The 25,467-nt window shown below is 42.9% G+C and overlaps 1 protein-coding gene across 7 annotated transcripts in view; it reads right to left on the bottom strand.

Annotated features, from left to right (window-relative positions):
• LOC106743816 (protein FAM49B) overlaps positions 1–24,867 on the bottom strand; it is a 28,197-nt gene extending 3,330 nt beyond the window's left edge. The window contains exons 1-4 of one of the 7 annotated variants that reach the window (XM_014618023.1): positions 24,079–24,867; positions 3,014–3,150; positions 2,015–2,239; positions 773–1,107 (exon numbers count right to left, since the gene is read on the bottom strand). In XM_014618023.1, coding sequence (XP_014473509.1) covers positions 773–1,107; positions 2,015–2,239; positions 3,014–3,098 — 645 coding nt within the window. In that variant the 5' untranslated portion in view covers positions 3,099–3,150; positions 24,079–24,867. Of the gene's footprint in view, positions 1–772; positions 1,108–2,014; positions 2,240–3,013; positions 3,151–3,253; positions 3,668–3,720; positions 4,413–5,189; positions 5,825–6,889; positions 7,231–12,620; positions 12,881–17,567; positions 17,591–24,078 lie in introns of those variants that run through there. The other 6 variants (XM_014618027.1, XM_014618024.1, XM_014618028.1 and 3 more) reach the window with 6 other exon arrangements.
• Positions 24,868–25,467: the final 600 nt, after the last annotated feature.

Genomic DNA, 25,467 nt, shown 5'->3' with positions numbered 1-25,467 from the left:
ATCGCGTTGTCGGGTTCAATTTTACAGAACTCATAACTATTAATAAAATTGTTAACGGCCGTTTTCACTCGAGGTGTTACTCACAATAAGTTTCACGTGCGTCGGAGATCTTTCAAGAAGATACATTAATGAATCGTGATGTACGTATATATACAGGGTGTCCCAGACCAATAGGAACAAACTTTGTGAGTGTGTAGGATGGATTGAGTTTCATTATTTCTAACGCTATATATTATATGTCACGCAACGTCACAAGGATTCCTCATTTAATATTCATAAATATCAAAATTGATAAGTATTATCTCTAAAAAAAAAAGTAAAAAGTGTTATTAGCATTTTTGCCCGCTTATCACATTTTCTTTCAACATTATCATCTTCTGAAGACTCAAAAATCTCAAAAATCAAGCTTTTGCGAATATATATTTACTAAGACACTTTTTCACTCATTTTTCGACATATAATCTGTCCTGTAAGTTTGTCGATAGAGTTCGGATACACCCTGTACATATTATATACCCGAGCTCTCGACCTCAACGAAGCGAATAACGACTTTACGTCTCGCATAATTCGGCGCGAAACAGAACGTTGCCTTTCGGCCAGAGGCATCGGAATACGTCAATTAAGGAGCATAGACCGAGAAGGTCTGGATTACCGCAGAATTTCGCCTAATTGCCATCAGTTAGCATCTGGCCGGATCAATAATTGTCTCGTTGCTACGACGGGAGGTCGCGGAGGACGGGAACAATGTAGAAAGCGAGGCGATACCACTTACATCCATCAAGAAGGTAATGGTCGCGTGACTCAGAACCCGCAGCATGGGTGTCGCGTGGGCGTAGAACAAGGACATTCGGTTGGCGAGCTCGTTGCCGACGATCAGGTCCTTCTCGGCGTTATCCTGCCGCGCCAGCGAGGCTCTCGTCAGCGTTCTCCGATAATAACTGAAGTCGTTTTGTATCGCCGGCGTTTTCATCTTGTGCTCGTCGAACTTGAGCACGAATTCCAATATCTCCGCCAATTGCTTGACCAGCGCCTGCTGGGTCTCCAGATGTTGCGTTGGCGAGAGGTTCCCCGAGCACAGTTGCCCCAGAATTTTCGGCACGACCCTTTCTGCGCGCATGAATAAACAAACGGAGGAGGATCACTATCGCTGTCGAGCGTCGAAATTTAGGGGAGAGGGGGAGAAAGCGTGAGAGGAAGGGAGGGAGGGAGAGATTTTCGTGAAAAGTGCATCAGTGGTAATTCGTGGGAATGTTACGCGAGGTTTTCATCGAAATTAATTAATATTAATACAATTGCTCGCGCACCGTTGGAAGATTATACGGCAAATACGCGGAATTAAATGTTATATTTAATCTAATACGAATAATTGGTAATTGATATCGGCATTATTCATAACGGTAATGCAAATCGGACGAAGGATTGGTCGATAACACTGAGCAACGAAAAAACTATATTTTTGTGTCTTAAAGTAGATAATTTCCTACAAATTCTTGGCTACTAAACATGGGAACAGGGAATGTCTTTATCACGTCAGGATTTTGGAAGAAAACTGCTATCAAAGTTGCTAAAAATTGCAACGTTGGGGCATTTTTCGATAACTATAATTCTAAATGGGGTGTGTTACAAACTTCCGTAAAGATTTGAAACGAAAGATTTAAATTACTGCCATAGGATAAAAAATACATAAAGATACCTGAGAAATTGGTTAAATTACAAGGCAAATTTCGCGTTGCTCAGTGTAATCGGAGTGATTCGCCGATAAACGCCGGGATTTCGCCGTTGCGAGAGGTTGTTTTTCGCGAGCGCTTCTCTGATAACCGCCGTTGCTACTTATAGCGAAAAGCTCACGTTGCTCGCGCGCGGCTGAGAACGTTTCGCGGGTGCAGATTGAAGTTTCCCCGATATTCGCGTAGCTATCGAATTTTCGAGGGGCGGTTCGCAACGTCGCGCTATTTATAGGCGTAACGTAGTACGTCGTAGTCGATATAATTAATGAGGCGTGCCTACTGCGTACCTAGTTCCAGTGAGAACTCGTAGAATCGTTTGAGCTTCGCGACCAAAGGCGCCACGGTCAGATAGGCTTTCCGTTGACATTCCTCCGTAGGCGCCGAGATCGCCTCGCGGATCTCCTTGCCGGCCCCCTTGTAGCACTGTATCTCCTCTAGAATCGACTCGGAATTCTTCAGTACTCTCTGTACCGCCTCGAACGTCTCGCGTTCGATATCCGATGGCTGCGCATCTGCAAACAGGCGAACGATGATATATATATACGTTGCTACGTGATCAAACGGAATCTTTTATCAGACAGAATCCATCGTTTTCCCCGATGTTCGATACATATACATAAGAGCTTCTTTGTTGTATAAAATATATATAGAACGTCACACTTCAAAGGATACTTAGGACGATATTTAATCGGAGACGAAGCCCTGGTCTACAATAGATGTTTTAAACCTTAAACTTTAAGAAATTGACCGATCACAGTCGAATGTGAGGAGGATAATCGACAGTAATTGGTGAATTTCTTAAGGCTTAAGGCTTAAAACTCTGTTGCAGACCGAAGCAAAGACGTAAAATATTAGCACCCTATCGTTTTCTCCAGCGTTCGATATCGGCTTCTTTGTTATACAGAATTTATACACATGATGTTACTTCGAAACGTTGATATAAAAACGAGCCACACAGTAAAAAAACATTTTGTACTGTTAAAATCTTCGACTATATCGTTATTCGTAATATTTACTAACAATTTCGTTCTCATACACTAGACATGCTTTTTGTACAATACCCTGCGTATGACTCTTATCAGCCCGTTCTTATGTCAATGTTGTCATCTCAGAGCCTTAAATTGATTCTGTTTTGCTACTTCAAAGGAGAATTCGAACGACATTTAATTAAAAACGAAATCGCAAAGCATTAGCGCGCACGAGAATCACGGAAAGCAATCCCGAGAATTAACATGAAAATGCTTTCCTCGTGAAACAAAAGAAGAAATAACCAATGCCGCACTTACTCTCGAAATCTAAGAAGACGTCGTACTTTTGAGGCGTGCAACAGGTAGACTCGTCCCGAGCCAAAAGACTCAAAAGCTTGCCCATCGTAAGTGTACAGCTCCTTTCGACGAGGATCAGTTTACAGCGTGAAAGGCATCTGCAAGCCAAAGTAACATGGTTCACACGATGTGGGCTTACCTGATACCACTGATATCGTTTAATCCTACGAGCTACCCGGCTACAACCGTAATACAGCGTACCACCAAAGAGTTGATCCTCTTTTAATCACGGTTCCTTTGACCAAGTGTCGACGACGGCTTTTAATTTAAGATGTCACAAGCGAATGAAAAGAAATTGATCATTTCTTCCTCACGAAATTACTCGATGAGGAACACAGTCGCGTAACGATTTTTCGTCGCTCGGCTAAAACGAAACCTCTGAATCTCGCGAGATATTTCGAATTTCCTCGTTCGCGAACGCGACGAGTGACAACTCGTCATCGGACTACATTGAAATAGAGATTTCTGCCCGCGGAGTCTGTCCCTATATATCCGCACACCGCTGTTAATTCCAGACGGACGATACTCACACACGCGGATTAACGCATAACTGTATCGATGCCGCGGAACAAATGAATTCCGCGAACTCGTCGCCGGCGAGAGATGAATCTCGTTGATGAATTTCAACGAGGGAGACGAGCGCGCGAATGACGAGGAGGTGACCTCACCTGAAGCGCTCGCGAAAGGGTTCCATGCGCGCGGTCGTTCGCGCCGACGGGCGACGGAGAGGACCCGGGGTGAGCCGGCCGGCAATGATTCACGTGGGAACGTCGTGATGGAGTTTTACGACGCGAGGAACCGACGCGAGAGACGCGTTATCTGCCAGGACGAAGCTCTCTTTTCGTCTATATATGTGTCTCCTTTTCTTTTTCTCTTTCCCTCTCTTTCCTTCTTTCCCGTGACTGGCGTGCGCGAGGGAACGCGACGATCGACTTTGCGGCTTCTAAAATTGCGAGCGGCGAGATTCCGCCGTACCGCGGCGAGCGGCCGCGTTATTTTCGGACCGAAAGCTTCGTTTCGCGCCCGTTATCTTCGGCCGGCGAGCGGCCGTCGCGTATCGCCCGTTTCGAGTGTCGAAAGCTGCGCGAGCGTGAAATCGATGGTTATTTATTAGGGGCTTTCGAAAATCCGGATTTTTTTACCATATTTATTATTGATAGCGAGGACACTACACGGTGTGTCAGTGGTAGAAAGTTCGCAACATTGTCTTTTCAATGAATTTCGCTGCTTATCCGAGTATGTAATAAAAGAAAATTGTGCAACAGACAAATGTAATAAGGAAATATTTCAGAAAGAAAATGCAATAAGAAAATAAGAAAATATTTTAGTAAGAAAATTTTTTGGCAAGGAAATTGGTTAGTAAGCAAATTTTTTAATAAGACAGTTCTCTAGTAAAAACACTTTTTAATAAGAAAACGCGTTCTTTTGATAATTCTCACAAGATAATTTTTTTATCGATTGCATGGAGAAAAATAATTTGCCGGCAAATTTTATGCTGTCGCGGCAGGATCTGTCAGTTACACTATATAGGCAGCAAAACAATTTGTTAAAAATACTAATTACTATTTGCTGAATTATTCTGCCGAATCTACAAATTAATTTGCTACACGAGCAAATAAATAAATGTAGGAAAGTACAGCGAATTACCTGTCTTAAGGAGAAATTCGCTCGGCAGAATATTTTCTATCTTAGGAACAAAACTGTTTCTGCTCTAATTACGAATAATTCATTAATTTTCTTATGTCAATTCAAGTGAAAAATCTTGCGATCTTTCTGCCACTAACTGTACACGTTCGATCCGCTAACGTCCGATATTTTTTTTCCGTCACCTTTCGAGTAATTGTCCGATCCTGCGCGCCAACAAAATCACTCATTATTTCCGCTGAAGCCCCTGACGAATTTCCGCCAGCCCCATCGATTTTCCGCGGAAGCAGATTGTTACTTCAAACGCAAGCTCCGCACATTGCAGAACAGTGACACACATTGCCGCACGGCACGTCCAACCGGTCACTGCACACGGTTTGTGCTGTCGATTAATAGCACGTCCTATCAACGACCGCGGGCGATATCGATATATGCAACGTAAATAGCGTCGCATCGAGCGGCGACGTGAAAGAAATGTTTGCATTTGACATACCTCCATCGGTCTGTCTGTCTATCTGTTTCTGGCACGCGCGCGGAACGCGTTTGAACCCGGTAATATATCCGCTCCCTCGGCTGCAATTATTTGTGTTTCATTCTCGGTCGATGCTTGTCTTCCCTTCGGTCGCAGCACGTGTTTTCGAGTGCGACGGAAATGTGCGCTTCGCAATGTGCGAGATGAATCTCGGCGAGCGCGCCGTTTTCAATTTGCCGATCAACCGAGAACGCACTCGCCGCGCGTCTCGACGATCCTCGTCTTGAACATACCGCGACGTTTCTTCACCTATACTGCTAATACGCGGAGCAGAAGCGCCTACATGCAGCCGGATCCCCAACCTGATGCTCGCGACGGCTTTCGCATCACTGCACTGGAACAACAAACCCGCGACCTATCCGAAACGATCGCCCGGCCCTCAATGCCAGAAGTCCCACGCATTCACAAACGAGAGAGAGAGAGAGAGATATCGGGTTCAAAGAACTTGCACGCTGCAAACTCGAAACGTCTCGCCGATTGACCGATGACCGGCCGGCTATGGTAGCGAAATAACGAAATTATCGCAAGATTCGATCATCACGGCACATTTAAAAGTCGATCGTATATCTCAAAACGTAGTGAGATTTGTAAAAGTGAGCAACATGAAAAAAGAGTCTGATAACAATTATAAAACTTAGTGAAGCAGTTCCAACTAAATGATTTGGTTACAGTAACAGTAACTGGTTACAATAAGCGTTGACCAATAAAATTATACATTTTTTTAGTAAATTCGCTTATTTCAATTCTTACTACGTTCTGAGACACACAATTGATCCTCTAGTTATCGATCCTGTGATTTTTCTCTAGATCGGAAAAGCGAAAAGTGAAATTCCAAATGTTTTCAAATTAGGAAATTTACATTTTTCATGAGTTCACGTTAGAGGAGAATATTCATGACTCCTTGGGGATTGGTCATAAATCTTCTCTCCCGTGAACTCGTGAAAAGTGTACATTTTCTAATTTGAAAACATTGGGAATTTCACTTTTCACGTTTCCCTAGGGAAAAGTTACACGATCGATATCCTAATCGTCGTATCTTAAGGGTGCCGATGACAAACACGACAGACATATTAGACATATTATTTTTGCCGAAAAACGGCCATTGTCGACGGTAATAGGTCAGTGTTCCGAAAGAGACACGAGCGTCCGAGAAAGCTCAAGGAAAATCCATATCACACTCAATTTATCAGACTTCTCGATATGCTTTTATCAGCGTCGGTTAAATGTAACAAATCAACCAACAATGGCTAATAAGAGTCTAACGCGGATGTTGATGCGAAATTATAATTAAAGAGGCGGGAGGATAAAATTGTTGGGCAGTATCACGCACGTGCCGGGTCATTTTTCCAGACTTTCTACGTACGCATTATACTGATCAGTAGTAGTCAAGTTTTCTACTTGAAACGTGATCCTCGAATTCGCAATTAATATTAATTTACACACTCAATCGAATGTACCCCCGAAAATTGTAGGAATTAATACTATTAAATGTAACTCCCTTTCGCGCCTCTTCGTTCTCCCCGCCGGTTTCTGGAGCGAAGATTGGACTGAGGCGAGGAAGAGATTTTGTTTAAATTAACCGCTCCGAGCGAGAACCTCCCCGGTGCGGCAACAACGACGACAATAACAACAACAAGATCACCTGTTCGAGCAATATTTACAATATCACAAATAGGCGAGATCGTTGCGGCTTTCACAGGCCGCCACGTATCTCCACGAGCGGCGGTACGGCGGCGGCAGGCTCGCCGCTCGAGGAACTCGGTGCCGGGGGTGTCCTGTCGGGGTTTTACGAGGACAAGGTGCCGGTCGCGAGCGGTCGCGTTGGCCGCGTGACGTTTGACGCGCTCACCGTCGCGGAATCGCGGCGTAATCGGGCTCGACGGCGCGGACACATGACGCCGACAGGTGCACGTCGAACGGGTCGCCGGTGCGCCGCGGGGTCAACGAGCAGCCAAAGCGAGTGCAACAACTGTCATCCGGCGGACGGCCATGTTGCAGGTCGGGGGGTTGCTCGCTCGGCGCGCGAGTCCTTTCCTTATTTGGTAAAGCGGCGGCGGCGGCGGCGGCGATGGCACACTCGCGCGCGTGGAAAATCGATGGGGGTTGCTTCGCGCCGAGAACAGTGAGATGGCGCTGGGCCGGGGGTTGCCGAGCGGACACCAAAATCCCGCCTGTATAAATTTAGAGCGCCAAAGCGAAGCGAAAAGCGGCCACGGAAGAAGCGACCGGTGGAAGAAGATCTCTAGAGAGACGTGGGAGAAGAGAAACGCCGCGAGCGAGCGCGGAGACAATCTCGAACGAATGTATACATTGAAGAAAAAAGTACTACGTTCGAGCAATATTTACTTCATCCCCGAATGAAACATTGTTAGTCCGATACTTTTTGGCAAACATTTATTGGAAATAGAAATATAATTGATTATATAGTGAAATATATTTATCGTATAATATATATATTTCCTTCGCATATATAAGTAAATATTTATTTATATCATTAAAAACACACCTTTTTCCGTTTTTCCTCGGAAAGAAGCCGGAAAAAATCTGTGGAAAATGGGAAAATCCGGTTATTCCGATTTTTTTTTCATTCATCCGCGGAAAGAAACCGAAAAAACCGGATTTTTCCGAGCTTTTAAAACTATATTTACTTATATGTATTAAAACGATTGCGGAAAATATTAAATTCATAATATTGAGGATATCAGAATTTATTTTTAGAAGATATTTATTGGATAAAGAAATCGGAATATATAAAAGAACCAGCAGCTGTCTCGAACGTAAAAGAAATATTACATAATTCTAGTAAATACTCTCTTAAATTTGTTACCATTTTCCGCTTACATTCAGTAATTCATTTGCAAATTAAGATATTACTGCCTTCAAGTGAATATTTACGACAAATTATTAAAAAACATTATATTTAAATTGATGAATATTTCACTTCATTTAAGAGGTTGGAAAGCGGGTAATTACGTTTACCTAAAATACTTTTTTTCCGCGTAGGGCAAGATCGAGTCGACGACGACACAGTCAGGGAAGTCAACTCGGGAGAGAAATCGTGGTCGGGCGGAAAGTTGGTCGGGGGTTGTGTGAGTCATCGCGATACACCGATAGCGCTCGCAGAGCTCCCTGAGATGCGACGAGCACGCGTCACGGTAAATTAGGAATTTATTTCGAGGACCCGCTTCTATCTTAGGCAGACGTGATTTTCGATTGGAAGCTTTCCCAGAATTTTGAAAGCGCAGAGAACAGCCCGTCGCATCTCACTCGCCCCGTCGTTCGCTATCGACGGCGCTCGAGTCGACGCGACTTCAATCTCGTAACAAAGTGCAGATACTCCAGCGAAAGCTGCGGGTTTATTTAACACCGAATTCCGCGAGATTCGCGGGAGTTCAAACGATTCGTGGATATTAAGCAAACACCGAGCCACCCGTCGCGCACATACGCCGCTCGTGATCGTACGCGCGCTGTATCTTCGCATAATAATCGTAGTCGCACGAAAATCGCGTTAGCACGCGATTTACGGTAAATGGTAACAAACACGGTAATATACGACGACGACGAGATGGGAATATTCTTATCCAAGATCTTCCTCTCTCCTTCTCTTTCTCTCGCTCTTTCTCTCTCTCTCTCTTGTTTTTTCTCGCTCTTTCGCTCCTTCTCCTTCTCTCTATTCTACTTTACTATCTCATATATCAAAAATCTTTTTAAAGTTCGGCTGCTTTCTTTTGAAATTCTTTGCCACAAAAATTTGGAAGAACCGACTCTGTCTATAAATGCTTCTGTCTATCTGTCTGTTTATCTCTCTCTCTCTCTCTCTCTCTCTCTTCCGAGATCGATTCTGTACTGCCTTTACGACGATTGATTCGCCGACCAAGAGAATTGATACCCCCTCGCGACTCACGGACGGTAATAAGATTGATACACGTGCGGGAGATGAATATAGATGTCGGACAGCCGATACCCACGTGCCTTGCGGAGTATCGATGGTTATCACTACGCTCTCTTTACGGATGAACGGTCGGACCGAGAGCGATGGGGTGACGTCGACGTCACGTAAGGGCGACCGACGTCGTTCTCGGGGTAGGCCGCGTCAGCCGGGGGAACTAATCGAATTAGCATTCGCGCCGCTCGGCATCGCGGTAGGTCGCTCCGATGCTTTTGTGGGTCAACGCGCTCGTCGCGTAAACAGACGTCTCGCGACGCGGACACTTCGATTTTTCCGACCGCTCGGAAAACCCGCAATAGGGGCCGTTCCCCTTTCCCGGCCTCCCTCTGTAAAATGCAGTGCTTCACGAGCGCTCTAAGTTCTTCCTCGCGTGAAGATCCACGCGAGATTCATTTCATTTGTCTCGTGATAGCGGGAATTGTATGCGCGCGAGATGGCTTTCATGAGCGGCATCACGGAGTCATCTTGACGTCAAGCTTGTGAAAGAGGGGATCCCGAAGTTCTTGGCGGAGGAAAATACGTGTGTACGACGGTGGGTCGCGCCGTGAGCATAATCCATGGCGCGAATGTGTCGCGAGACTCGATCTCTGCGGAGTGTGGTGAAATAACAATGGATCTCATTCGCAGTTTTAACCCATCAATCGCTCGATCGTTGATCAGTCGATCAGCCTGTACTTTCGATGATATTGGAGTAATGTTATTAATTTTGCTTTTAAATGACTTCTTTTTGAAGCGTTCTTATATCTTATTCTTTATTCCTTCTATTGTCATGTAAACATAGCTTATTTCTAATATCTTATTTCTCATTCCCTACATTTCATTCTATGTTCCTCATTCCTCTCATTGTGTCTCAGCCTTTTAAGACTTTGTCAACCGCATAGTGACAGGACGCGTGGCCGGTTCTTCTATATTGCGTTCGCATAGTGGCGGCCAATTCCACCGTCGTGAGAAGATTAAGAACTGGAGAGAAATGACGAGAGATCAAAAGTTCAGTTTCATTTTGCGAGCGCGTGTGGCCCGTCGTTTGTTATATTTATCGTATACGCGATACAAGCGATTTAACTTTAAATGTCGTCGCGGCCACGAGATTTTTGCACCTCTCTCAATGCCGCGATTGGATAATCGTCGGAAATTGTGGGCGAGGATAATCGACGCCTATTAAAGGCCTTTTTGTGCATCAATTCCAGCAAATCAATTGAGATCTCCCCATCACTGCGCGCACACAACCCTCCCGGCTTGATATCATCTCTTGCGTTCACTATGCGACGCAATAATTTGGTGTTACGAACTTTAATACCGCTATTTATGTCCCACATTTATTATGGGCCGCTTCACAGCGCTGATGTCCGATTTCCAGTCCTCGATGCGGCATTTGAAAAATTACGCGAATTTTCATTTCCCGCGATCGCGGGCGAAATTTATCGGCAAACGATTGCGACGACAACGAACTCGTTTGCGTTCACATTTCGACGATGAACGGATTATCGTCGAAAAACCACTTTTTCGAAATTATAGCCCGGCATTTCGATAATAATCGATGAATTACTCGTACGTAACGATGTTTGTCGTGCGCGCGTGCACGTAACCGAAAGGGGTAACAAGTTCCGTCGAATAAAATAAACGTGAAGGGGAACGACGTCACTGTTTTTGTCGAAGTACGTCAAGCCGTCGCGCACGATATAAATGTCATCGGGTGTAGTCTCCGCGAAAAAATATCGTTAACGACACCGTTGCGTCTGCGACGTGTATGTACGCACAGAAAAAGAAGTCTGGCCGCGTCTCTTTAAAGACGATGTACTAGGCTCGGAGGTATTCTCTACGTTCCACGTGTCTTTGTCATGCTAATAGGAGCGTCGCGTTGATTAAAATTTCAATAACAACGTTAATTAACCATATCATCGCCGAGGATGAGAAAAATTTCGCTGGAACTCGATCGCGGTCTCGAGGATGGTCATTTCCCACGGGCGCGAGATTCGATTTGCCATTTGTGAATTTTTAACGTTTCATCGCTCACGCTACTACAGCCCCGATTTTCGAAATAACTATTGATTTTTTCTTTTATAATAGAATTTTCAATATCTATTGTTGGGCGAAAAAGGTACGAGAATCGGGACGATATCCCGCTATCGCTTTAGCGATAATTTATATTCGAGATATTTCGCGTATTTTTACATCTGCGACGACCGACTAACCGAAATTTCATCTTGCTTATTCTTGAGAACGAACGAAAATATTCCGGAAAAGTTCGGCCGTTCATTACCCCCATCGGAACTATCTTGGTTTCCGATTATTTTCCTGAATGTTTCATCACGCGCACTTCTGTCCAGATAAACTTTCATGACTGTTACGACGTGACACAACCGATAATGGGAACTTTGACAAAGTTTCCAATTATATTTATGCAGCAAACATATGTTATATTGAAATAACCATTAAATTTACATAGACGAAGTCATGCGATTATATGAATTTTTTTTTTACGTCGATGCAGCAACGAATTTACTAAAAAAGTTGTTTTCAGATATTCGTGTTACATTTTATATGACGTATTATTTTCAGCAAATTTTTTTAACTTTTGTCGTATTTCTGTCGTATTTCTGTTTTGCCCTTCCATGAATACGAGTGCCGTGTGAACAGTTCATGAGAAATACATGGAAAAACAATGCTGTTACATCAATAGAAAATTTTTCAACAGCGTTACAATTGGTATAGAGGAAAAACACCAAAACTGACATAGGTATAATAAACTGATATATCCATTTTATGGCTGTAAATTATTGAATTATATCAGATCGAACATAAACTTCGTCTATGTATTGTGTACAATAGTTGCAACTGAAGTTGCACTTTCTGTTTGCAAACACATTCGATTGTATTACTAGCATCGCTTGATTTTTCGTTGATAGCTGAAATTTATGTTCAGTTATCTTCTTGTGAAAATTAAAGTAACAAATCAGCGGCAAGTAATTTATTTGACAATGCTTTTATAGTGTGAGTTTGAACTTTTCAATCATTTTGGATCTTGTGTTAAATTTTTTATCCTCTTTTAATCCTCTGTCATTGAACCACGCAAGAAAACTTTGCGTTAAGTTATTCTGTAAACCGACAGTAACCTGAGTTTACTGATCTATCAACCAAGATACCTTTATTTTGTTGTGAAATATCATCTCACAGAATATAGTTAAAGCTACCGATGACTGATTTCGCGCTGCTTTTCTTGTTTATTTAAGATATTTATATCATAAAATGCCGGACTTTGAAAACGAATATAATACATATATTCGTTTTAATAACTCGCTATTAGCTTCGATAATATTAATTCTAATATCACGACATCCAATTTTGAAGCTGTCGATGCTTCCAATTCGATCGATACATAGCATTTTCTCCACGTACAACTTTTAAACACACTGACTAATAAAGTTGCTGCCAAATTTACGTACACTTGTCTACCTGGGTGGTTTCTTCGTTGCTTCTCCGTTCGCGACGCGTACGGTTCCGTTGCGGCCCTGACGAGCGCGTCCGAGCACCACAATACGTATTAGCGCGAGCGCCTTAATATGGTAAGTGTGCACGCAACTGAAATGTCACCGAGGCACGTAAGCGACGACGCTCGGTGCGTCTACGAGGACACGACGCCTCGTTAAGTCGTACACACGCGCGCACGCGAACGAGCGCTGTGCCGGAGCGCGCCTTTGCGCGGCGATCTAAGCGCGCGGCACTCAGTCTCCCTCCGTTGTGTGACCCTGCCCCCTTTAACGACGGAGCGGATTAATTATCGGGGTTGACGAGAGCCGAGGATCCCCGGGCCCGAGAAGACGAGATACGTTCGATAAACACGGGCCGCTGTACGATATCGTCCGCGATGAAGTAACCGACTTTCCAGCGGACTCGTAAAAGCGATTTCACGCTGGAACGAGAAAGAAGGAAAGATCGAGAGAGGGGAAAAGTGGGAGGATGGGAGGTAGGTCGCGTGCCTCGATCGCTGAAAAAGATAACTGGCCATAGTTATGCAAGAAGGATCCAACTTACGAAATGGGGATTTTTGAGACTTTGTTACCAATAGATAGGTTATATGTCTTTCTACTTAGAACAAAAAGATCCAAACCCTATAGGCGTGTAAAATTAATTAAAAGGCAGTTTTTATTTTCTAACCTTTATTTTACTATCTTTTACCAGATGCGTCTTTTTTATCCATTTTTAAGCGTTAAGTTTAAATGTCAGTGAATATCCTCGAAGAAAGGAAGACGGATCATGCTCGATTTCTCGAACGATTATGAGGCTCAATGCTAATTATACTCTTTAATTATGTATCAAATTTGCATCTTCATTCTTCCTGAAATGTAAAGGAAAAGTACCGATATCTGTACAAGAAACAGAAAGCGTACACACATTTTTACTACTTTCGGCCCATTTCTGGCTTATTTTAAAAAAGCATATAACGGATTTAAAAATTTCAAGTTAGCAACGTTATACATATAATTATGACCGATTACACGACCGCCGCGGCCGACTCAAAGTAGCGATTTGTACCCTGAGACTCTCTTCGTAACCCACTTCCCGTCGCAATTTCTAGAGACACTCTGCCACCCGACTAAGGAAACCGGGTTGCTCGAAGATATCTCTCCGAGGATGCCCTTCCTCGCGAAGAAAGAACTCGTTAGACTCGCGACAGGCTCTTTTTGTAAAACGTGGATAAATACGATAACGTGGATAAATTCGACGAAAAAGAATCGCGACGAGGCGGAAGGTTGCTCCGCTTCCTCGCAGACCCACCGTCGGGGAGAGGCCGTTCGAAAAAAAGAGAGCCAAAGATTCTTTATCTGATATTTCAGGCGATCGATTTACGCCGGGTTTATCGGCGTTGTTTTTTCGGCTATCAGACGCGCGGGGATATCGAACAACGTTAATCTGGCTGGGGGACGCGCGACCGACGGCGGAATTCTCTCACGTCCATTACGCCACGCCGATGACAATTGCTCTGGCCGCGGTGTTTCTTCGCCGTCGGAACTAAACAATAATGAGAACGGGAGTGGTATAACGCGCGGGTTCTCGCCGAGGAAACGGAGACCGCCAATTATTCAACAAACGACGAGTTCAAAGAGCGCCTCGTATGAACGTGTATCCGCGGAGTCGGCCGCGCGCTGGAAGAATGCATATTGTTTGCGAAGTTAATAACAGCGCGTGCTCTTATTGTTCCGTGACCGATTAATAGCAGAGAAGTTACTTTTTCACTTCCTCCGCGCGGCCCCCTTACGTAACGTCGTATTCCGCTTGGGCGACTCCGCTCTTCCGCTTCGCGCTTCGCGAGCGGCCTATTAACGAAACGTTTTTAATCGGCAGCCGAATCGGCCGACGAATCGTGTCTTCTCTCTTTCTCTCTCTCTCTCTCTCTCTCTCTCTCTCTCGCTGTTTAAGAGTAGAAATAAATTCACTTTGCTCGCCGGGGAGCCGAGAGTGCGATGAGTCCGCGCCGTTGCGCGCGCTCGTTAGAAACCGAACTTAGGCGGTGCGTTTTTCTGTATGCCTACGCCATTGGCCAAGCAGGGGGGATATCGTCATATCCCGGACGAAGACAGGAAACCTCCGAGTAAAATCCCCCTCTGGTCGTGAGCGCTCGCGTATGCGTCAACGAGCATCGGCGTGCGTTTGATTGTAAATGAAAGCGGGAAAGAAGCGACTCGGGCGAGAGCGGAATGATGAATTATCAGGATCGATCGCGGTGATCAGCACGATCGTTTCTCATTTCCGTCGACGGGAAAATTGCGATCGCGTGATCGAAGAGTTCGGGGATATTTTATTTAAACAATCGACTCCGATAAAAGCGTTGTCCGCTAGTACGTCCAAATTATTTGGATTAATAATTTCAACTCGATTCGCAAACAAGTAACAAGTAATAAAACACAGTAATAAAAATAATATAGTCAATAATAATAATACCATATTGAGAGAGAATAAAAATATCTAAAAAATAAAAAAATAAAAAAATTCATTCAGTAATAATGTATTTATATATATATTATTTATTTATTTTTTATTATTTATTTAATTATTATTTAGTTATACCTATTTAAATCTAAATTCTTTCGTCGAAATGGAATGGACAATTTCTCTTTTATAAAAAGTTACGGTTTAAAAAAAATATATATTTCCTTACATGAAAAAAAAAAATGTTCGCTGTATAAAAATATATATAATTGATATAAGCAAATATGTCTGTTATTAGTATTCACTGAATATGAATATTTTGTACCCTTTAGGTATTCCTTCTTTCGGTGCATACATAACGTGGGAATAGCAAGGAATAAATAATAAGGGAATAAATGTCATGCTTTCGTTCGATGAAAGAATGTAGTTATAGAATCCGGAATATCGTAGATGTGCATCGCGTGCAGGGCGAACATTACTTGAAATTTCGGTACTCGCAGTCCCGAGGTCGCATAAACATCTTGGGTATAGAAGCGATAAATTAGGGAGCCTGGATTACACCGGGTTTGACCCAGAAAATCGAATATCGCGGCACAAAGTGGACTCGTAATTGAGGCAAATGACTCGCATGACATTATAAAACGTTAAAGCTCCGAGTGCACGCACGGTTGATGCGGTCTAATTTCACTACATGCGCCACGAGCGCATGCGAGATTCCAGGGACACGGTATATTCGTTTCGGTACCCTTAACATTTAGCGCGCGACGTAACGCTGATAGCAGCACTTTACCCCGCAGGGTTAGATAAAATCCCACCGAATAAATCACGAACGAAGGTCGAATCACGAAAAAATGTGGAACTTTTCTCTCTTTTACAATTTTTTTTTATTATTATTTTTCGTTGACGTTCGAAATTTTTGTTGAATTTGAAAATTCAAAAGAGATGAAAAAGAAGGAATTACGAGTTTCCTCGCCGACTACCCTTGCGAGCAGAGTCGACTCGAAAGTGAGTTTACCAACCTCTAATTAACCTCTAATTAACTTCAATTTAACTTTTCGCGATTAAAAACCGAGATATCGTGATAAGAATCATCTAATTACGAATTACGATCATGAGCGATTGTAATTCATGCTCGTGTCTATGAGCACTTTTTGTCAAGCCAACAATTAGACCTGCATCTAATCAGCAAAATTATATTTTTGATTTCAGATATGCAACAGAACGTGGTCGCTCCTGAGTCGACGGTATTTCGGTGAGTCAATGAATCAAATATAAATACTCAAAATCATTGTGGTGATAGACATTTGTAAAATCTCGAAATCAGTACGATTTATTTAGATAATACAGTTTTGCCTGTATATGTTTGTAAAGTCCACTGAAATACACTGCTCGAAATAATAAGGAGACATATTTTCTTTGAGTTTTCGTGCTTCACATAATAGATCGAATATATGTGTCTCTTAAAGTATTTTTTTCTTAAAGCGATGAATATATATTTCTTTATTAAATATGTTTATACTTTGGCGATAGCACATTTGTATTAATGTTTAGCGTTCATTACACGCTTGGTTCAAGATATATCATCATTGGGCACAATAGTTGATTAAACACCTAATTGTTATGAGCGGTACAATATGCGCGTCAGAATTACGTCGTAGCACGCGAATTTCGCGACTGCTTAATTTATTCGCGTCCGTAAATTCCGCAATCATCGCGATTATGAGTATTCTAAATTCTCCGTGCGTGACCTTGCGGATTATCAATATTCCAAATTCTTTACTCGCGACGCGAATAGTAATGTCATTTTAGCTGAAATTATTGCCAAACATGATATATACGAGGGTGGTCCCTGAAGTACCCGACCAAACAAAGAAAACACAAAAATTTTGGAAAAAAATGTATTTATTTTTCAACATAATCTCCTTTCAGCTCTACACACTTCCTATACACTTTTCCCAGCGATGTTCAATAAGTTCGATACCCTTTTTATAATAAAAACTGTCTTGCTCCTCAAAATAGCCATTAACTGCCGACATTACTTCTTCATCGTTGGAAAATCTTTGATCACTGAGCCATTTTTTCAAGTTTGGGAACAGAAAATAATCCGAGGGGGCGTTTGTTGCTGTGAAATTTCGTTAAACACTCAATTGAAACATCTTCACGACACTGTTTTTGCTCGAGTATGAGCAAACGCGGCACCCATCTTGCACACAGCTTTCTCATGTCCAAATTTTCAGATAATATGCGATGTACCGCACTTTTTGAAATGCCTACTATGTCTGCTAGCTCGCGCACTTTCAGTTGACGATCATCCAGTACCGCTTTGTGGATTTTCTTCACCATTTCTGAAGTCGTCACCTCATTTAGTCGACCACTGCGATGCTCGTCTTGGCAGCTCGTACGGCCTCGTTTAAACTCTGCTACCCAATATTTTACTGTTGTAAACGAAGGAGCAGACTTACCCAGAGTAGAATCCAGTTCAGCTTTTATATTGGTTGGGCTGAGGCCTTTCAAATAAAAGTATTGTATCACATAACGATGACGAATTTTCTCCATTTTCACAAATTCACTGAAAACGTTCACTATTGATGGCTGCCAAACAAATACTAAACAACGTGACGTCTTCAAACTTGAAACATATGCTTTATAGATTGTGTACTTTCTAATATAGTGATATTTTTCAAACAATTACCGCCATCTCTAGGTCAGGTCGGGTACTTCAGGGACCACCCTCGTACATTTGTCGGGGTTTGCCTAGATTAGAATCTTTACGAAAGCATCTTTTCCAGCAAAGCATAATTGTTCGCGAGACGATACTTTCCTTTTTTCTTTCTCGGCCTTATTGACAACGCGTGATCTCCGATTTGTGACATTTTTATGCGCGATTCGTGACTCACTTCGCGGATACATTTCGTGGGTATATTTGCTCGAAGCGCTGAAATTTTCCACTTACGTTTCGTTCAATTGTTAAACGTCTCAGTTGTCGAGTTCGCGAGTGCACTGCAGCGAAGTGCATTAAGAGCGACGTGGGACGGCTGGACGACCGAACTACTGGATGCTGAGGACCTGGACCTGGATAGCTGGTTCGTCGAAGGATATCAAGGCGAACTGGTGAGTGTGCAATCCAAATGCTCAAGACGCGTTTTGATACGGAGTGCACGTGTAGACGTAAATCGCATTGATTTCCGAGGAGAAAAGATAATTATCCGAGTCGAAATTTTCAATTCTATATTAAGTCTTTAAGTGTCTTTAAGATATTTACAATGAAATACGTTACATAATATACGTCATAATTTCAGTTATAATTTCGATATGCAGCATTAAAAAATGGTAATTTTTAATTGGTAATTTTAAATTCGTAATTAATTACATTATTTATACGAATTTTTTAACTGCAATATTTTCTCTGTGTATTGATATCTTGGGTATATCAGTTTAGGATCTGCTTTCTAGAAGCTCTTCAATTTTCAGACATCTTAAGAAATAGTTATTTACAAGGAAATATGTGACAATTTTCACAAAATTATCATATATTTTGGCAAAGAAGTGTTTGCTTTGCATCTATGCGCACAAATCTTAGACGTCTTCAACAGGGCTTTTAGCCGAAAAACAATACATCAGTTTTGGCGCTTTTCTCCTCTCTATTCTCATAACCACAAGCGAGGCAGAGAATTCGATTACTAAGGCGAAATTTCTCGAGAACGATCTTGCGAAGCCGGCGCGGAGAATTTTCAGGGTTTTCCTCTATTTCTCTTGCCATGGTGATTAGCGTGACATGCAATATCTCGTTTTTTACCGCGCGTCTGAATAAAATCAACGACCCGCATAGCGCGGATATCGGGAGTTAACGTGCACGATATACAATTGTTCCGCTACCCGTATTGGCCTCTCTCATCGCATCTGGCAAATATAAATCGTCGGACAAACGTTTTCCGAAAGCGTTTTCCAATATCCACCTCTCACTTACCTCGGGGATCAACAAGTTCGTCGGTTACCACCGCGTCAGCGCATTAATCTCACGGTGCTCGATTTTTCTCGAGAGTTTTTGAAATCGTCGAGCCTCCCCTTTACCCCCACCCCCTCCCTCGCGGTTCTCCCGCTCGACACTCGAGAATCGTGGCATGTATCGGGAAACGTATAATCCCGATGGATATTACATCGATGCGTCGAAATTAAAATTCCATTATATCCCATCATATTTCTCCCGCGTAACGCGATTTCCAGTTCGTTCCTTTTTGCCGATCGCTTCGAGCCCGCGGCGGCCCGACGAATTCGCGACTCTGAGTGGCAAAATTCCTTTTTGCCGACGCTTCGAGCCCGACGGCGGCACATACGGTACGTAAGGCAAGGTCCGGAGAATCGATTTTCGCTGAGCGTATATACTGGGGTATGGAATTTTCGACGGTACCGAGGCGATCGATGAAACACGCGAGCGATGGCTGATGAATCCGCGCGCTCACACGCTTTCCGAACCTGGCGAACGATCGAATGACCCACTTGCCGCATGCCCACGGGCGGCCCCACGCTCTAATTAGCAGCGAGAAACGTGATACAGTAATTAAATAATTTTCGATCGCACTGTATAACATTGCGCGATCGGCGACAAATACGCGAACGGCCGGCGCATAATCGAACGAAACTTTTGCCAATTGATCACTCCGGCGTCGTCCATCGGAAATGACAATGGATTTCTGACATTGGATCGATGAGAGAAAAATATTTGCAGCTGTAATACTATAACTATAAAAGCCATAGTGAGTGGATTATAAATAATTATAAATAATCAAGTTAATATTACTTGAGCGGTAGCACTTTCTTTTTTTAGTGTAGTAAATGTTTCTATATTTTCAGTGGCAATAGTCTAACACGCTTATGTTATTATTTTTGTGGTTAAAATCAAAGAAAGGATATAATCGAAGCCGGAAATAATGATAATTTCTATTAGTGATGGGGATTAGTCGGCCGGAGGGAAATAATCGCGGCGAGACGGCGCGATAAGAAGAATCGGGCGATGCGATGAAATCAAAATATGACGCCGCGGCTGGAATAGGAAAGTGACGGATGTAACATCCGGCGTCGTTACGACACGCTCGCTCATGGACGACGGCCTCATTGACGATTATACGCCAAATGCGCGGTTTCCAAGTTCAAGCTCTGCTCCGGTGCAGGAAAGCGAGCTAACAGGAAAATCGGTCGTCGTCGTCGACGACGTTAATCGTTTTAACGGACAGAATCGTGCCGCGCGCAGACGACCTCGCGCAAATTATTCCGCTTGTTTCGAGTTTCGCGGTTTCCTTCGTGCCACGATAAAAGACCCGTTCCCTTCATTCCCTCTCCTCGTGAAAACGACAATTGCACTCGCCACGAGGCTCGTATCCTTGTTTTCGTGTGCTGACGCCTGCAGATCCTCATTACTATCAGCGACTACAAGCAATTATTACTTTGAAAAAAAAAAGAAGAAAAAATCGCCGACACAAACAGCGCGATAGCGTTAATATCACAGAAATATTGTATCGCAATTCCGGTCGCGTGTGAGAGCCGCACAAAGATTGATTACATTGAACCAACGAACAGCGAATGTGTTGTAATACGAATGTGTATATTCGCGTCTAAATGTAGAACTTTCTTCGGTAAACCACCTTAAGCAAATTGGCTCGAAATGTTTCGCTTGGATTCGTTGTATAGGATGGCGTACAGGAGAAGATGATATTATTATGGTCTTCTATTTATATTTCATACAATAACTTTGTTAATAATCAATATTTTACATTGAAAATTTAACGATTATATTCATCAAAGTGTTATTCAATCGATTCTAGTTTCAAGGTTGAAATATTAAAAATTTCAGACGTTATTTATATAAAAATGTGACGACATTGCGTAATGGGTTGAAGAACATCCGGTCAACAAAAATCCGGGCGGAATCAAATCGAAATCATGTGGGAATCAATGTTCGATTTGATATTTGTAAGACTTCATCGCGATATCTAGTAGATACTATGTAGATATTGATGTTCTAGCCGTTACATAGTTTACGAGTATATCATATTCACGTTAAGTTGACACATGGATATAACAATTTGACTTGAATATGATACCGACTAGGTACCGACTAGATAATCGATAATCGGATGACACCTATATGATATCTCTTACATATCACATAGATGTCGACTATACATCGACGTGATATTAATAAAATGTCATACGGATCTGTCATCGATGCAGCGTCGATCCTGTTTTGCAATGAAAAATCTGGTAGTTGTCAAATCGAACGGTCCGAAAATCAATCATCGGTATCGAATCGATCACAGAATTGTGAATCCGTATATTTATTTGACCCGAGTGAAAAATTTTCCGAGTAAAATATTAATTTGATCTAAGTAAAATTTATGTAATCCAAGTAAAAATTTGCTAAGTATTATTAAAATAATTATTTACTTGAATCCAGCATTCGATTTCTGTGTGTAATTAAATGCTAAAATGTACTGTGAAAATATTGCGAAATGCTCGAATGTAAAAATGGGCTATAACAAATGCCGGCTGTTATATATTGTATATTGGCGTGTTAGCACTGCTGCGTAACGACAGGCTATTAAACAAATGATTCCGTAAGTAATCACTAGAGAATTCGCTATCTAATAACGGAGTTATTAAGATAGGCCCATTGTGTCTACAAGAACCATAATATCACCTTCTCCTCTATACACTTAAGAGATTGTAACGAAAGTTTGCATTCGCTTTTCTTTCCTCGTCCGTTTGCTCGGTGCATACGAATTTTAACGCGCTTGCGCGCGTGCGAGAAAACTCGTTCCATACATCGTGCGGGAAAATTAATTCGACGAGATACCAGGGCGGCGGCGCGGCTAACCGCAAGCAAGCATCGTGACGAATAGCTCACGATAAATAAACGTAGATAAATTTTGATTCGCCGTATTTAATTGCGCGTGTTAATTAGACAAATTGCACGGTCCTTTCGCTCAAGCAATCGCATCCTGAGCGGCGCGCGCTTCGCGTTGGGCGCGAATGCGCTTTCTATCGGCGCGATGACTCCGAGTTTCCCGAGACACGGCGCCGCAGAGAAACTCGAAAAACGCCAGGAGAGTGCGTTATCGTTTATCAGTTCGCCGGGAGGTCGAAATCTGCAATTCCGCCGTATACCGAGCATAACGACGCCTCCTTCGCCTCGCGTGTCCGAGCGCGAACGTGTCACGGAATATTCTCACTCGTGTGCGCGGGAATTAATTCCACGAAGCTTCGTTGTGGAAGCCGGCGTAAAACGTTAATTATACGGCGGAGTCGCGGAGGTATGTCAGGAAATAACGATAAGTCATCGTCGATCCGGTTCGATAGTTCGCAAATCGTCCGTCGAACGACGATCGCACGGATCGAGGAGCGCGTCGATCATTCGCCGTCCGAGATCGCGCACATACACCGCTTGAAAATCGTGAATCATTTCCTGTATTTTTTATCGCGTCGCTTGACATTGGAAGATTTCAATTGTGATAGGCGTACGGAAGTAGGCGCTTGTTTTCCTATTTTTTTTCCTACGATACGCCGTTATGCAGTCGCCGTTTCAATGTTACTTTTTTTATGACACGTGCGCGATATGCGCGTCATTTCGTGGAGGTATGTTATCTGAGTGGCGAAGACGAAAGACGCGTTATTTCGTATCTTCCTTATGATTGAGATTAAATGTTGGCTTTACAGGTTACCGAGATAACGGAGTGATAAACGCGTGATCCACATTTAAATCCAACGCATGACAATATCTACTTGTGGAACAACCCTGCGCTAACGTGTCGTGTACCTGAAGCATTCGGTACTTCATTAATTAACTTCGCGATAAAGTTCGCAATGTAAAGACGCCCAAGATAATCCGATAAAACTTTATCGGGCGATTCATACATCGAGCATTCTTTTAGACATTGAAATATTATGTCAGGGGCACCCGTAAGTAACCGAGTGTTTACGAATTTTCATTCTTATCAGTTTCTATACTTGAGTTGTGCACCCCGTTGAAAAGAAGAAGCATGAGAATCCATATAGGAAATTTATAATCTATAATAAAGAGAAATAATTAATATATATATCTATAACATAAGAATCTGCCTCTGGAATCTCATTTGGACAAAACGCAGACCCTGGATAATAATCCATATGAATTCCTATATGGATTTTGAATATCCTATATGGATTCACGTGAGTTCCTTTGGATCTCCGTGAATATCCACCTAAGAATTTTCAATAGGGTAATGTATGAATAGTATTTTCTTAGTACAGTGTGTTTCTAAGAAAAAAGTTTCCATGAAGTAAACTATTTCCCATAAGTAAATTTAGAATATTTTTTTCTCAGAGTATACTATGTGTGGATGTATTAGATATGAATTCATTATATCGTTGATTAAACAATGAAAGTTTCATCAATAGAATTTCAGATGTCTCCCACATTTCAAAATACTTGATTATTCATGTGAGTACTCGTAAAATACTATTTAAAATTATAGAATAAGTTGCTTCGAATTACACAGGTAGCCATGAATAATCAAGTATTTGAAAATGGAACACATTTAAAAATCTGTAGATAAAGCTTTTTCATATATATTCATTTGTTTATACGGGAATCATTCCCTTTCTATAAAGCTTTTGTTGTTTATTTAACAATATAATAAATTGAGTACCCTACATACCTACAGACGGCATAAGAAAATACTGTTTACATACTATACAATTCAAGTAGAAACTATATAAATCAAAATCTAAACAAATATATATATACATATTTATATAAATAAATATATATTTATATTTATAACTGTGTCGTGTACTTCCTCTTGAATTTCGTCTGGAGCGTATGTCGATTATTCGTAATCGAGAGACGACGAGCCTCTCTCGCGGTTGAGATGAATAACATGCGCGTGACATGTCCTTACATCAATAAGTAGTGCGTAAGAAAGAGAAGAATCTATTTACCTTCTGACGCAGTAAGACGAGCCGTGGCATCGCTTAACTACTGAATTTATTAAACGTATGACGGAACGTGAGACAGCTAGAGAGAGAGAGAGAGAGAGAGAGTGTTTCACGAAGAGCCAACCAACACCGTCCGCATCGTTCTCCTTAGCTGGCTAATATGCACTTCCGGTAGTACCCGCGACACAGGGGCAACAGGACGGGAACCCGCACCGCCGCGACACTTCCTGAAAAGCACCGGTCCTCTCCTCTCGCGGCCCGCGAAAGGATTTAGCGTCGCGCCAGTAGATAACGTTTATCGCGCTCGCGCGCAACCACACACGCGCTCTTCTTGTGTGTGTGCGTGCAGACGTGCGCCCGTGGAATATCGTAATAATGGTCTCCTTGTACGCCTGCCACGAGCGACTCTATCTCCCCCCTAATGTTTATTCAAACATCTGCACGCGGATTGAAAATCGTCGCCCTCCCTTGGAGCGGAGCGCGCCAGTCGCATCGATCGATCGACCGGCGAGAATCGATCTGTCCGTTCGATCGTGGCCGCCTTCGTCGATCGAGATCCCCCCTTCTGAGGGGCAAATTAGAAGTGTCTCTTCGGTTTCTCACGCGCTTCCGATTGAATCGTCCAGAGAGAGAAGCGCCGATCGAAGCGAGTGCGGCAAGTTTTCAAACGAGTCACACAATCCTCTCGCGACGGGACGCGGCGATCGCACCGCGGTTTCTCGTGGGCCTCGTGAACACTGACGAGCGCGCACGACGCTACTCTCGCAACGGTTGTTGCACTACTGTCAAAGCCACGTCGGCGGCGGCGACCCAACATACGGTGAGACAGTTTGCTCCGCGCGCGGCCGGTCAGCTGGACGCCCCCACTCTCGCGAGCGTCATCGCCACCCACAGCGTGGATGCACAACATAGTGCCGTCGGTTAAAGCACACACCGCTCTATCGGAGAGTCCGCAATTGCTCGGTGAATTCGCATCGACGCGGCATCGGTAGCTATATCGGTGGCTATATGTTGCACTCCAGCTTGTGCCCGATTGTACAGTTGGACGTTCGGAGGTTGCGACGCTCTTACCTTCATGAGTTTCCCAATGTATCCTGTATTCGGTAGGAAAAGGTATCGTCTGAGAATTACCGAAGAATATATTCAAGTTTGTCGACTCGTGACACTTCTCATCTCGTTGATTTATGATTTTTATGATTCGACTTTGCGTTAAATAATAATAATAATTTTTATTAACGGAAGGGAGAGAGAAGCACTCTTTAGTATACATAACTGAGGCACAGAATGTTGTAAATAGACGGACGGAAGGAGGAAGAGTTATAATTTGTATTAAGTAATAGGGACGTGCAAACTATTCGAATACGAATAATTCGAAAATTTTGTGTCGAAAAA

This window comes from Dinoponera quadriceps, unplaced genomic scaffold, assembly GCF_001313825.1.
Source record: "Dinoponera quadriceps isolate SergipeBrazil2010 unplaced genomic scaffold, ASM131382v1 scaffold1245, whole genome shotgun sequence".
NCBI lineage: Eukaryota > Metazoa > Arthropoda > Insecta > Hymenoptera > Formicidae > Dinoponera > Dinoponera quadriceps.
Note: the sequence above shows the minus strand (reverse complement) of the source record. Positions and strands in the feature narration are given on the sequence as shown.